This window comes from Astatotilapia calliptera, chromosome 2 (genome assembly GCF_964374335.1).
Source record: "Astatotilapia calliptera chromosome 2, fAstCal68.1, whole genome shotgun sequence".
NCBI lineage: Eukaryota > Metazoa > Chordata > Actinopteri > Cichliformes > Cichlidae > Astatotilapia > Astatotilapia calliptera.
The window spans coordinates 35,116,747-35,130,163 of NC_137423.1; the positions used below are offsets into that span (position 1 = coordinate 35,116,747).

At 40.3% G+C, this 13,417-nt stretch overlaps 1 protein-coding gene across 1 annotated transcript; it reads left to right on the forward strand.

Annotated features, from left to right (window-relative positions):
- The first annotated feature begins 132 nt into the window (after positions 1-132).
- Positions 133-10,054, forward strand: taf7 (TAF7 RNA polymerase II, TATA box binding protein (TBP)-associated factor). The gene is made up of 12 exons (XM_026145297.2): positions 133-701; positions 2,085-2,161; positions 2,257-2,335; positions 2,560-2,693; positions 2,877-2,997; positions 3,141-3,199; positions 3,767-3,839; positions 4,864-4,977; positions 7,130-7,324; positions 8,617-8,729; positions 9,332-9,391; positions 9,785-10,054. Exons 1-12 carry the CDS (start codon positions 683-685, stop codon positions 9,827-9,829), a joined length of 1,089 nt encoding a protein of 362 aa, XP_026001082.1. The 5' UTR covers positions 133-682; the 3' UTR covers positions 9,830-10,054.
- Positions 10,055-13,417: the final 3,363 nt, after the last annotated feature.

Here is a 13,417-nt window from a genome sequence, read left to right on the forward strand (position 1 = left end):
AATAACGAACTTAGCGTTTATTTTAGATTACGGTTTAATTACAGTTTAATTCTTAATAGAATAACTTTAAATAAAAAATAGCCGCATATTTCCTGTGGTATTTCCTCTTTCCTACTTCCTTCCTACTCTTTTACTGACAGACCATTTAGCGTAACGATACGAACATCAAATAATAATTTTAAATATTTATAGATACATTTAACTATATTGGATAAAGAATATTCGTTATTTTTTTGTTTTTTTAAAAGTACGATTGACAAGTCTCGTGATACAGATGGTCGCGTGGGACGTTCCAAATTATCGGAATTTTTATATTTTACTGTCATGCGCTGAAAAACAAACTAACTAACTTTCACTGTTAGTCCTTATTTAATAACATGGCAGTACAAAAATATGCACACATATATATTATAATTACTTAATTATTAACTGAAATATGCCTATAATTTGTAATTTAATGCTCAGACATACGAGTTGTACAGCCAAGATTAAGAAAACACAAATTTCCGAGGAGGTATTGAAAGTGGCAAAGCCCTAAGCAACACTCTTGTTTTCGCTCGTGATTATGCTATCACTGTGTAGCTAAGAAGTCTCGTTTTTGTCAGTCAGAATCGTCATGTTTATGCGTGTTTAGCATTGAAATATATTTATACAGCTGCACCATCTAAACTTCTAAACGACGATGACATCTAAACTGAAAGGTACGTTAAAATCCTCTGCCCTTATCCTTATGCTAAAGATAACTAGCTGTTAGCCTCGTAGCCTCCACTTTTGCGAGGTAAGGAAACACTTTTCGTTGTCGGTTATTAAGATGAAGCTGATATAACTCAATGATAGTAACAATAATGGTGATGATGAAACAAAACATGTTGTCGGTGGCAAATTTTAACAACTGTGTTCGCAAATTAGCGTTTATCGTTCCTGTCTTTTGAACATTGTGTATAATCTCCTATAGTGTTATTGTTCCACAGTGTGGTAGACGTCATTAATGTAAGATGCACAAGTAACCTTAATTAGCTGTAATTATCTGTGTTTTACTTTTGATGTAAAGACATTCGTGATAGAATTTGAAAAGAGATTCAGAGTACATTTGGTTGGAACGTTGGTTATTTTTTCGTTCATTTATTCATTCATAGTATAATATAATAAACTAAATGTTATATTGAACTAATAATAACGTTTGTTGGTTTGCATATACGCACTGTGAGAAATAAAAATGGTTTGGCTATTTACATTTTTAGCTTATTACATTATAATTTCCTTTTTTGTCAGCACTGAAATAAACTTTACTGTTGTAGGTACTTAAGATAGTAGTTAGTGTTTATATACGAGTGTTTGTACACTAGTGTGTATTTCTAGTGTTGCTGCCCAGTGAAAACCTCACACCATTAAAGACAATTTTCCACAAGTTTAAAAAAAAGCAAAACAAAGAACACTCAAAGTAAAATAATGCATATAAAATCACCAAACTTGGAGATTTCTTTCCACGGGAAGAACATGAAAGACTATAAAGTGATCAGTAATTAAAGCTGTCAAAAAATGTGGTGGAGTGTAGTTTTTGCCCCTGAGATATAATGTATGTAAGAGAAAATGCCCAGCTAAGGTACTGAAAATGCTTTAAATGGTCCACAGACGAGTCCGTCCAGCCAATGATTCAATTGAACTGACTTTCATTTGTATAGCGCCAAATCACAACAACAGTTGCCTCAAGGAGTTTTATATTGTAAGGTAAAGACCCTACAATAATACAGAGAAACCCACAGCAATCAAACGGAATGCTATGAGTAAGCATTCAGTGAGAAGACAAAGGAAAAACTCCTTTTTAACAGGAAGAAACCTCCAGCAGAATCAGGCTTCAGGAGTGGCGTCCATCTGACACTGTGAAAAAAAAGACAGTGGAAGAGAGCCAGAGATTAAGATATTAGATACTATATTACTTCTTACTTCAAAATAGGAAAAATGAGTTCCATAATGTACTGTATATTTTAATGTTAAAGTAGAATGACAAACTTTGTAGTTTGTCAGCATATAGCAAGCAAGACATATTTTAACACTTTCATTATGGTGATGTGTTTTGATTTTAGTTGGGAAGGTCGGTTCCAAGAGTAAGGAGGATGCCCCTTATGAGCTGGAGAGCCAGTTTGTCCTCAGGCTTCCTTCGGTGAGACTTTTGCACTTGCAGAAATTCATTGTTTGATGGAAATCCAGTTTTATCACCACCAATATGATCTGGCTTCATTTTTCTTTCTTTTGCAGGAGTATGCCTCAACAGTAAGAAGGATTGCACAGTCTAGCAGTATGAACATGAAGGACAGACTCACCATTGAGTTGCACCGTAAGCTGCTCACAATCTTGGCACTGGTTTAATTAACGCTGTCTCCCTGTCTTGTTATTCATTTACAGTCGGGTCCAGAATTTTGAACGTTGTACATATTTCTATACCAGTTTCATTCTTTTTGTTATTTAAATGTAACAATGATTGTAGCATACTAATGGATCTAGTTAAAGAATTGTCACCCACATGTCCCCTTAACAGTCATTTGTCCCTCTTATTTGTAGCTGATGGCCGTCATGGCATAGTTAGAGTAGACCGTGTTCCTTTGGCCTGCAAACTGGTTGATCTCCCCTGCATGATTGAGTCACTCAAAACGGTGGACAAGAAGACGTTTTACAAGACCGCAGATGTCTGCCAGGTAAGCAAGAGACTGGAAATAAATAATTTTTACAGTTTTCCATTATTTTATTGGTTTAAAATAAAAGTACATTTTGGATTTTAGATACGTGTTATGTAAATTTATTTTCCCCAGTTACAGTGCAGTGCAGTACAGATTAATCAGCATGGTATTTTGCATTCATTTTTCCCATCCACGGGTTAGATGCTCGTGTGTACACTAGATGGAGACCTTTACCCCCCTTTGGAAGAGCCAACTGGCACTGACCCCAAGACCAAAAAGAAGGATAAAGACAAGGACAAGAAATTTGTTTGGAATCACGGCAGTAAGTAATTATATACAGACAGCAGCTTTTTGACTTGTTTATATTGAAAACTTGGCATATCAGCAGTTCAGGAAACATAATGTCCCCTCCTTGGGTAGTGGACTGATTTTTGGCTTCGCTAATCCCATTGTTTTGCTCTTTAGTCACCTGCCCTCTGAAGAACACGCGCAAGAGGAGATTTCGGAAGACTGCGAAAAAAAAGGTTCTGACATTTTTCATTTTCCCTACAGCAATCCCCTCCCGTGTCCCATCCATCTCCTTAGCATCTCGTTTGATGATCCATCTTTTTCCTTGGCTCTCTTCCAACAAGACATTTACATTTCATAAAACAGGAACTATGGTAAAAGTGAAAACTAAGATTTACATATAAATAAAGCCTTTCCATCTTAGTTTCCCCCAAAGGCATGCAAAAAAGCTATTTCACTATTGCTTTGATCAAAGTGAAAGCGAGTGGAGCTGGAGCACTACACTTTGTCTACTTTGTCTTCTGAATAAATCTTCCTGAAGGTGCAGAGCTGAGCCATATTGATTTGGCCCCTTCTGTTTTTAATCGCTAATGTACTTCCTGGCATGTGGCCAGCTGCTACCTTGGTGTGTGTGTGTGTGTGTGTGTGTGTGTGTGTGTGTGTGTGTGTGTGTGTGTGTGTGTGTGTGTGTGTGTGTGTGTGTGTGTGTGTGTGTGTGTGTGTGTGTGTGTGTGTGTGTGTAAGATAAGGCAAGAGAGATGCAGCTAATACTACAAGTAACTCGATCTCTCTGTCTCTTGCAGTACATTGAATCTCCTGATGTGGAAAAGGAAGTGAAGAGATTGCTGAGCACAGATGCTGACGCTGTCAGCGTCCGTATCCTTTTTGACACCTAAACATTCTGCACGTCCATCTTAGGACAATAGTAACGGTGTATATCAGGGGTGTCAAACTCAAATACACAGTGGGCCAAAATTCAAAACTGGAACAAAGTCGCGGGCTAACGTTAATATTTATTGAAATATATTTATTCCTCCAGATATAAGAATTAATCTTTTCTTATGGACTCAAACACATTTTGCTGAAAAACTGAATATGGAACAAGCAAAGCTTAATACTAAACAATATATATATTAGCTGTATAATACCAGTAGGCCAGCTCTAATAGTAATTTGGCATGGCTTTGCGGGCCAAATGTAATTAGGCTGCGGGCCAGATTTGGCCCGCGGGCCAGAGTTTGACACCTATGGTGTATATAAACCATCAAAACAATAGTGTGTATTACATCTTTAAAAGTACTTCAGAGTAAGGCAGAATCAGCTGGCCATTACTTGTAACGTGAAATCTAGTCAGTTTTTCAGAAGCGTCACATAATTACCACTCTTTGTCTTTTAGGTCAAACATAATCTCTGTTTAATTTACCATGTAAAATATGTTGAAGTTAGGCCCAAGTGGCTTTCCTGACTCCTGCATGGTTACATGGTTCACCTGATTTGACTTTCCCTGATGCCTTTGCGAGAGATATGCACTGTGTGAGGAAGCTATTAGTGCTTTAATGAAACCCTAAACTTGCCTGACAGAATAAGAGCATAGCGAGGCTGCCTTGAGTGGCTGCTTGCTGTGTGTTAATTGAGATGGACTGATGATTATCATTGCTTAGTTGGTCACAGTGAAGCAAAGATTCTTATTTTAATTTTAGTGCTTGCATACAGCTGGGGAGATAAACATGGCACTAATGAATGTTAAAACTGAGACAGTTTCTCTGCATCTAATTTGACCCTTCAGGTCTTTTTTTGAAGTAGGATTATTCAAAAGACCACAAGTCTTTTACTTTAGTTTAGGCCCTCTGAAGGTTAAAGGAATCTGCAGAAGGTGTGCCAACCCTTAACCTAGTTATCAGGATGGGAGGTTATCGCAGAGGATGAGTCCAAGGAAGCAGATCAACACAGCTCTCTGGCCAACCTGGATTCCTCACCTGGGACCTCAGGACACAAGATGGGTCATGGGTCCTCTGGTAAATAAAACTTAATTTTAAAAAGTCGTGTGAAATAAGATGTGGTACACTCTGTTATAATGCTCAGCCAGCTTCTCAATTCAGCTAAAAAAGAGAACATGTTCTGCTACCCAGGCCTTTTAGCTGACCTATATGAACACGCGCAATAAAGCTTGATTGATTTAGTTTTTTTAATAATAGCATTATAATTGGGATGAACATTTAAAAATGGTTATCTGAATCATTAAGACTCAGAATACTAGTGAACACATCGTGTAATTAGGATGCAATTCCTAAACTTTTCTTTACTCTGGAAGAGACATATGTACACATGCATAGGGCTGTGCAATATGACCAAAATCTCATATCCCGATATAAGACATGTATCGTCCCGATAATGATATAAATCACAAAAATGTAACAGTTTCTGTAAATTCTGTGAATCTCGGGCAGCTCGACTTGCGTGAAGTGTTTCCAGCTCGTGTACCTGGAGTCGAGTGTTTTAACCGATGCATGAAATTATACATTTTTAGACATAAGTTGTAACGGCCGCCGTTTTCTTTGTGAGTATTTATTACACAGCGTGCTGCGGGGAAAAGCCTGTTCTAACGTTTGAGTCTAAGGTTTGTTTGTTTTTTAGCACCTGGCGGCTCTTTTTTGCTTCCCATTCGTAAACACTGCATACTCTTTCACGTGATTCGGTTTATTTTGAAAAGTCTCAACAGGATCTTGAGCTTTATTGTGAAAGGTTTATGTGGAAAATAAACAAGCGGACACGCGATGGTTTTACTGTCGTTGTTGCTAACGACAACGCATAAAATCGTTCGTGGTGTGGTTATATTAAATATAAAGCTGGGCTCACACTGTGCGATTTTTGGCCCATTTTGAGCCGATTTTTCAGTCGTGCGACCGTTTTAGTGATCGCCCCGATTTTGGCCCTTCATCGTGCATCGTGTAGTATACGTGGGATAACGAGAAGCGATTAACACCTCACGACCAGCTCCCGATCATCAATCGCTTGGTCGTGAGGATTTCAAACCTCTTTGAAATCCTCACGACCGTCGTGAGGGTGTCGCCGTAGCTGCTCACACTGTGCACGCGCAAACACATAAATGTTGGTGAAAAAGACGGAGTAGCACAGCAGTGCAGCGTGTGATCTGGACACAAGCGATGGAGGCACAACTTGTAGAACTATGGCCTCACAAAATGATCATAACCACAACAACCATGAAAATAGTTGGATGGACATTGCTGCTCAATCACAGCTGCCTGATCAATGTTTTTCATTAGCAATTTAGCAAAGTTGATGGTGGTGCTGTGCGTGTTTGTGTGAGTGAAAGACGGAGAGGGAGAGCGAGCGTCAGATTTTCTGTTATAACCTTCATTTTTATGGACGCACAGTGTGAGCACTCGGGTCGCATCACAGCATCGGCTGTATAGTGTGACACCCTGCATCATGACCTACCAACTTCTAACCCCTGCAAGTCAATCGTACAGTTTGAGCAGGAGCTGAATAACGCGACTGAAAAAAATCGCACAGTGTCTGCCCAGCTTAAGAGAAAGAGAGAACTTTAAGAAATGAATATAGCCACTACAGTAACATCAAAACGATGAAAAAATATTGCCGTAAACAGTTTATTTTGCGACACCACGAAACAAACGATAGCGTAAAATGAAACGATAGATGTTTTTATATCGTCATCCGATATATATCGTTATATCGAACAGCCCTACACATGCATACGAAATGATCTATCCATAAAGCTAATCAGATTGTCCATAAAACAGTCATGAACAAATTAGTGCTGCTGTAACAAGCAATTATGAACAAAACATTTCCCTAACCTTTTTACCTCATTTCATTTTATTTCCTCCTTTCATTCCTTCCCATACCTTGAGGTATGTGGCTAAACTATCTAGTGGTTCATGCTTGAGTGACTTCTACTGTACTGCCAAGTGTTGGAGCAGAGTTATTTTTGCCATGTAAGAGAAGAGCAGGCTGGTTGTTTGGACTCCACATTTATTCCTTCCTGTCATATAAGCCCAGTTTTAAAGCTCCAGTAGACTGTTGGCTCTGTGACCTAGATTAATCCCAGAGCAAGTGCTCTAAATTCTCGCTGTTTCCATCTTTGTGTTTGCGTTTCTAACGCTAATGTGCTTTCTGCATCACCAGTCCAGCATGATGAACTGAGGGAGATCTTCAATGACATCAGCAGTTCAAGTGAGGACGAGGAGGACGAAGGGGACCGGCATGAAGATGAGGACCTGAATATCATGGACACAGAGGATGATCTGGTCCAGCAGCTCCAGGACAAACTTAATGAGTCCGATTCTGCACAGAATGAAAGTGATAGAAACAACCAGATAGGTATGAGGCAGAAAACTATATACAAGTCATCGTATATAGTTTTCATTGCTGCATTAACTCATAAATAAAATCATCACTAGCTGCAGTCCAACTGATATAAATTACATTTTGTTGTTAAAAATCTCTCACCAGCATCCCTAATCAGATTTTTTATTTTTTTTATTTTATGAAAACAACTTAACAACTAAACACAGGAGAGATAGATGTGATTATTATATGTGATTCTTTATACATTATGCAGTAAAGAGAGTGTGTGTGTGTGTGCACCCAGGTGGATGTGAAGTAAGTGCCGCATTAGAATTATGCAATCTTTCATGCCGTGCTTGCAGTTTACACCACAGAGATAATTCTCTTTCTCTTAGCCGACTTCCTCTGTATACCAACAGTTGTTCATTTTTCAGTTGCAGCAGTCACAGCCAAGAAAGTGGGCTTGGCTGCCCAGAGATACTTGTCGAAGTAGAGGTCAAAAATAACCTGAGCAAGGTGTCTGAACTTTTAATCGAAGTGGAATTTTCTAGCTCATCACACACATTCAAATAAATAGCCTTACTTAAATACACGTGCTGCGCCCTCACCCACAGAGATGCTCATTCTGACAGCTCTCAGCTCTCCTCTTCAACTAACCAGTCTGACAGGTGTTGTGGCTCAGCAGGAGGCTCAGGGAGCTGTCCAGTTTGACAGCACAATACCTCCTTAGCTAGATACATAGAACTGTCAGTCAGGCAGCACTGCTGGCCAGCTCAACTGTAGCATCTTGGCGGAGCCCTTCTCAATATGTTGGAGCCAGGCCATGCATGATGATGGCATCCATGCATAGCTGTAAAAGTTGAATGAATGGATTCACATGGCCTCCTTATTGTTAGATAGTTTGCATTACAACAGCTTTGTCAGAATTTGGAGCCAGGGGAAAACGGTGAATGGATACAATTAGTTATAAGATGGTTGATTGGTGGTGGAGCCACGGGTTTCTGTGAGACATGGTGGATTTGATGAGAACTCTGTGTGGTGCACAAAGCAGACTGATTTAGTTGTGTCTTTATAGAACTGCATCCTGCTGATTCGTGTCCTTTTAAGTCAACTGATTGTTCCCATTATGGATAATTTGTCAAACTGAACTGGAAGCATCCTTATGGTTCAGCAAGCTAAGCTGCATATCTTGTCCCCGTGGCAAGTGTAGTGTCTCAAATTATGTCACATCATCTTCGCCCTCCAACCTTTTTTGCCTCCTCTTTGCAGCACATAAGTGTTTTTATGACAGCCCTCACACATGAACCTCCCACTGTGTCCTGCAGTTATGGAGTACCAGGTGCAGATCAACAACATTAAGGCCAAGCTTCAGGAAACTCGTGCCCGCAAGAAACAGCAGGAGGAGCTCATCATGAAAGTGGAAAACCAGGCCCTCAAAGTAAGCACTGAAAACACTCACACTTTTTTCACCCGTTCATCCAAAAACTAGGTCTGCATGTACAGAGACGTAAACAAGAACATGCAGATGAGCTTGGAGGCAAAATTGTTCATGCAGCATAGATTCTCTCAAAGGTGGCGGGAAACCTAAATAACAGCTGATTTCACACATTGTTGGAGGACATTATTTTTTTAAATGGTTATTTTAAAACCCAGAATCTTGCATCTCTGCTGCTAGCCTTTTTCTCTGTAGGTTTTTCCATGCACAAAAAAGGAGCTGAAAGTTCATTCTTATGCCCAGCACTCTTTAGTGGAGAATTTACAATGAGTGAAACATGAGCAGACACGACCCTTCCTACGTTGCCATTTAACGCTCTCATTGCTCAGTGTTTTGGGACCGTCAGAGCCCCATCTCCAGTCGTTATTATCACAGTCACATGGAAAAGGTCAGCTGCCTCTGACTGGCATTCCAAGTGGCCTTTCTGTCAGAGAGGAGATACTGACACGAGCAGCCCAGGCCGACACACATTTAAAGCCATCACAATTTAATGAGGCTCAGCATGTCGACTCAAACAAACCTTGTTTGCCTCTCTGCTCTTACAGAACCGTTTCCAAGCCTTGTTGGATGAGATTATTCAGCAGGAGGAGCGGGAGATGGAGCAGGTAAGAACCTTTTTGTAAAAGCCAAGGATCAGTGCTCACTGTGAGCTTTCTACAGCCTTCAGCACTTTGCATGAATTTCTCTTGAATGAATGTCAAATATCATGTCGGCGGATGGTGTTGTGTTTGCTATTCTTTTTCAACCCAACATTTTTCATGCCTAATAGCAAAGTTGAAAACCAATCAAGCGCAATTTAATTTGACAGCAGCTACCAGGGGAGTCCTTTTTGTAGCTATGGCATAGTGGCCACCCACTGTCTAGGGTCGTTGTTTGTATTGACAAATGACTGCAGCAAATTAATGTGAAAAGACATGTTAATCATCATCCACTTACCCTCCAATTACACCACGGTGCTGCTGGGCATCAATCACGCCCTCTATTTTCTGCTCCAACAGCTGGCCTCCCTGCAGGAGCAGCTGGACTCACTGATAGAGAAGTGACCACCAGGGGGCAGTCACATGTCATCTTCTGGCATACAGGAAAGACAAGGAGGAGAAAAGCCTTCATCCAGGGAGAAGAGAATTTTTATTGGAAGTTGCTGTGTCATTCCTTTAAATTTGTGATTTTCCTATTACACAGCACACAGATTGGTTCACTCAAAGTTTGTGTTTTTAAGTTGACAAAATGCGTTTGTAGTTACTATGTGATTAAACTGTTCCACCTCAGTGGTTAATGTTGTCTGGGTGTTTATTGTCTTAAAGACAAATTGTCTCTAGCCAATGTTTACTGCAGGTCAACATTTATTTTATTACCCGTCAGAAAAATAAAGTTACAAAATGTATTTATTTTTGTTTATATATTCCTACATCATTGGTACTAATGAGCAGCATGGTCGTGGTGGATTTTGGTTCAAACACACCTGATTTGGCAGCTTAGAGCTGTTTGGAGCTCTACTGCAAACAGCTCTTACTGCTTAACTTTTATGTAATATACAGTGGGGCAAAAAAGTATTTAGTCAGCCACCAATTGTGCAAGTTCCCCCACCTAAAATGATGACAGAGGTCAGTAATTTGCACCAGAGGTACACTTCAACTGTGAGAGACAGAATGTGAAAAAAAAATCCATGAATTCACATGGTAGGATTTGTAAAGAATTTATTCGTAAATCAGGGTGGAAAATAAGTATTTGGTCAATAACAAAAATACAACTCAATACTTTGTAACATAACCTTTGTTGGCAATAACAGAGGTCAAACGTTTACTATAGGTCTTTACCAGGTTTCCACACAGTAGCTGGTATTTTGGCCCATTCCTCCATGCAGATCTTCTCGAGAGCAGTGATGTTTTGGGGCTGTCGCCGAGCAACACGGACTTTCAACTCCCGCCACAGATTTTCTATGGGGTTGAGGTCTGGAGACTGGCTAGGCCACTCCAGGACTTTCAAATGCTTCTTACGGAGCCACTCCTTTGTTGCCCGGGCGGTGTGTTTTGGATCATTGTCATGTTGGAAGACCCAGCCTCGTTTCATCTTCAAAGTTCTCACTGATGGAAGGAGGTTTTGGCTCAAAATCTCAGGATACATGGCCCCATTCATTCTGTCCTTAACACGGATCAGTCGTCCTGTCCCCTTGGCAGAAAAACAGCCCCATAGCATGATGTTTCCACCCCCATGCTTCACAGTAGGTATGGTGTTCTTGGGATGCAACTCAGTATTCTTCTTCCTCCAAACACGACGAGTTGAGTTTATACCAAAAAGTTCTACTTTGGTTTCATCTGACCACATGACATTCTCCCAATCCTCTGCTGTATCATCCATGTGCTCTCTGGCAAACTTCAGACGGGCCTGGACATGCACTGGCTTCAGCAGCGGAACACGTCTGGCACTGCGGGATTTGATTCCCTGCCGTTGTAGTGTGTTACTGATGGTGACCTTTGTTACTTTGGTCCCAGCTCTCTGCAGGTCATTCACCAGGTCCCCCCGTGTGGTTCTGGGATCTTTGCTCACCGTTCTCATGATCATTTTGACCCCACGGGATGAGATCTTGCGTGGAGCCCCAGATCGAGGGAGATTATCAGTGGTCTTGTATGTCTTCCATTTTCTGATGATTGCTCCCACAGTTGATTTTTTCACACCAAGCTGCTTGCCTATTGTAGATTCACTCTTCCCAGTCTGGTGCAGCTCTACAATACTTTTCCTGGTGTCCTTCGAAAGCTCTTTGGTCTTGGCCATGGCGGAGTTTGGAGTCTGACTGTTTGAGGCTGTGGACAGGTGTCTTTTATACAGATGATGAGTTCAAACAGGTGCCATTCATACAGGTAACGAGTGGGGGACAGAAAAGCTTCTTACAGAAGACGTTACAGGTCTGTGAGAGCCAGAGATTTTCCTTGTTTGAGGTGACCAAATACTTATTTTCCACCCTAATTTACGAATAAATTCTTTACAAATCCTACCATGTGGATTCATGGATTTTTTTTTCACATTCTGTCTCTCACAGTTGAAGTGTACCTCTGGTGCAAATTACTGACCTCTGTCATCATTTTAAGTGGGGGAACTTGCACAATCGGTGGCTGACTAAATACTTTTTTGCCCCACTGTACTTTCCACTGAGGGATTTGGGTTTAAGTCATGCCAGGATAGTTTACGTATACCTTTAATGTCACTGGAATTGGTTTTCTTCTTTAAAATTTGTTTGTGTTTATATTTTCATGGACGTAGATATAGAAGTAGCAAAGACTTTGACTGCTAAATTTGAGCTTTTTTGTTGTAAAGTACCTTTAACACTAGAATTACTGACCCTTTTTTTTCCTGGTGTAAGTCCCTACTACTAGATTTACTGACCCTGCGTAAATTTGCGTAAATTCCCCTGAACCTAACACCTCCTAGCACCCCGCTGAGAGGCCTACAGCTCCATTGTTCTCCTACTTTTGTTGTGCAAACATACCCTCCGCCAACCCCCAACCAGGAGAGATTCAGGAGACAGGAGAGAACCAGGAGAAGGTCTTTCCTTCCAATCGTTGTCAGACTCAACAACAAAGTACGGTACCTGCAGCCTACAATACACCATATTAGTAGTAGCTTTTATGTGCAGTATTATGCAATATTAGTTGTCACTACATTGCATACCTGTCCATAAACATATATACAGAGTATATGTACATATATTTATATATCCACACCTTACATAATATATATAAAGTCTAGTTTAGGATATCTGGGCCTTTTTCTTTTCATGTGATATGGGCTAACAAGGATTTGAACGTCCCCCTTGAACTTTCACACATTTTGTCACATTACAGCCACAAACATGAATCAATTTTATTGGAATTCCACGTGAAAGACCAACACAAAGTGGTGTACACGTGAGAAGTGGAACAGAAATCATACATGATTCCAAACATTTTTTACAAATAAATAACTAAAAAGTGGGGTGTGCGTAATTATTCACAAATCACAAGATCACAAATCTTCCACTGCAGCACGTTGACAAAAGTTGTTGGAGCTGGAAGTGAAGGGAGGGTGAACACAAATATCTTCCTGTAGATCTTCACATATATATTATGTGTCTGACAACTCTCTTTTTTTTTTTAACAAAGCTGCCTGTCAGCACACCAGACTGGCCTAACTTTAACCCGTAGCAAAAGCCAATACAAGTGCAGGTTTAATACAGGCTATCTGGGACTGTGTTTAACAGAATAGTTCAAGTCTCCAAATGGATGTTTTTCGGTGTTGTGTGCACCATAAGAAATCGAGGTAAAGGCTGCATGGCCATCTCAAGGCATATTGATGTTTTTATGATAACAATTTGTAATATTATTCGGAGGCTCAACGTCTGCGGGACCATTGCTAACCTCATGAGAAACGACCACAACAGACAAAAATCAACTGAAAGATTTAACATGTTAACAAAAAGGAAGAAGAACCAAATAAAGTCAGAGTCGAAACACATATAACAAGCCGGCGAGATCAAAGCAGGTGTATGGGGAGAGACCCACGATGACCCCGCTTTTAAAAGAGAAAACAGAAAAGCTCATGTTGACAAGCCAGTATTTCTGAAAGTCATTTTACAGATGAAACATGATTAAGAGCTT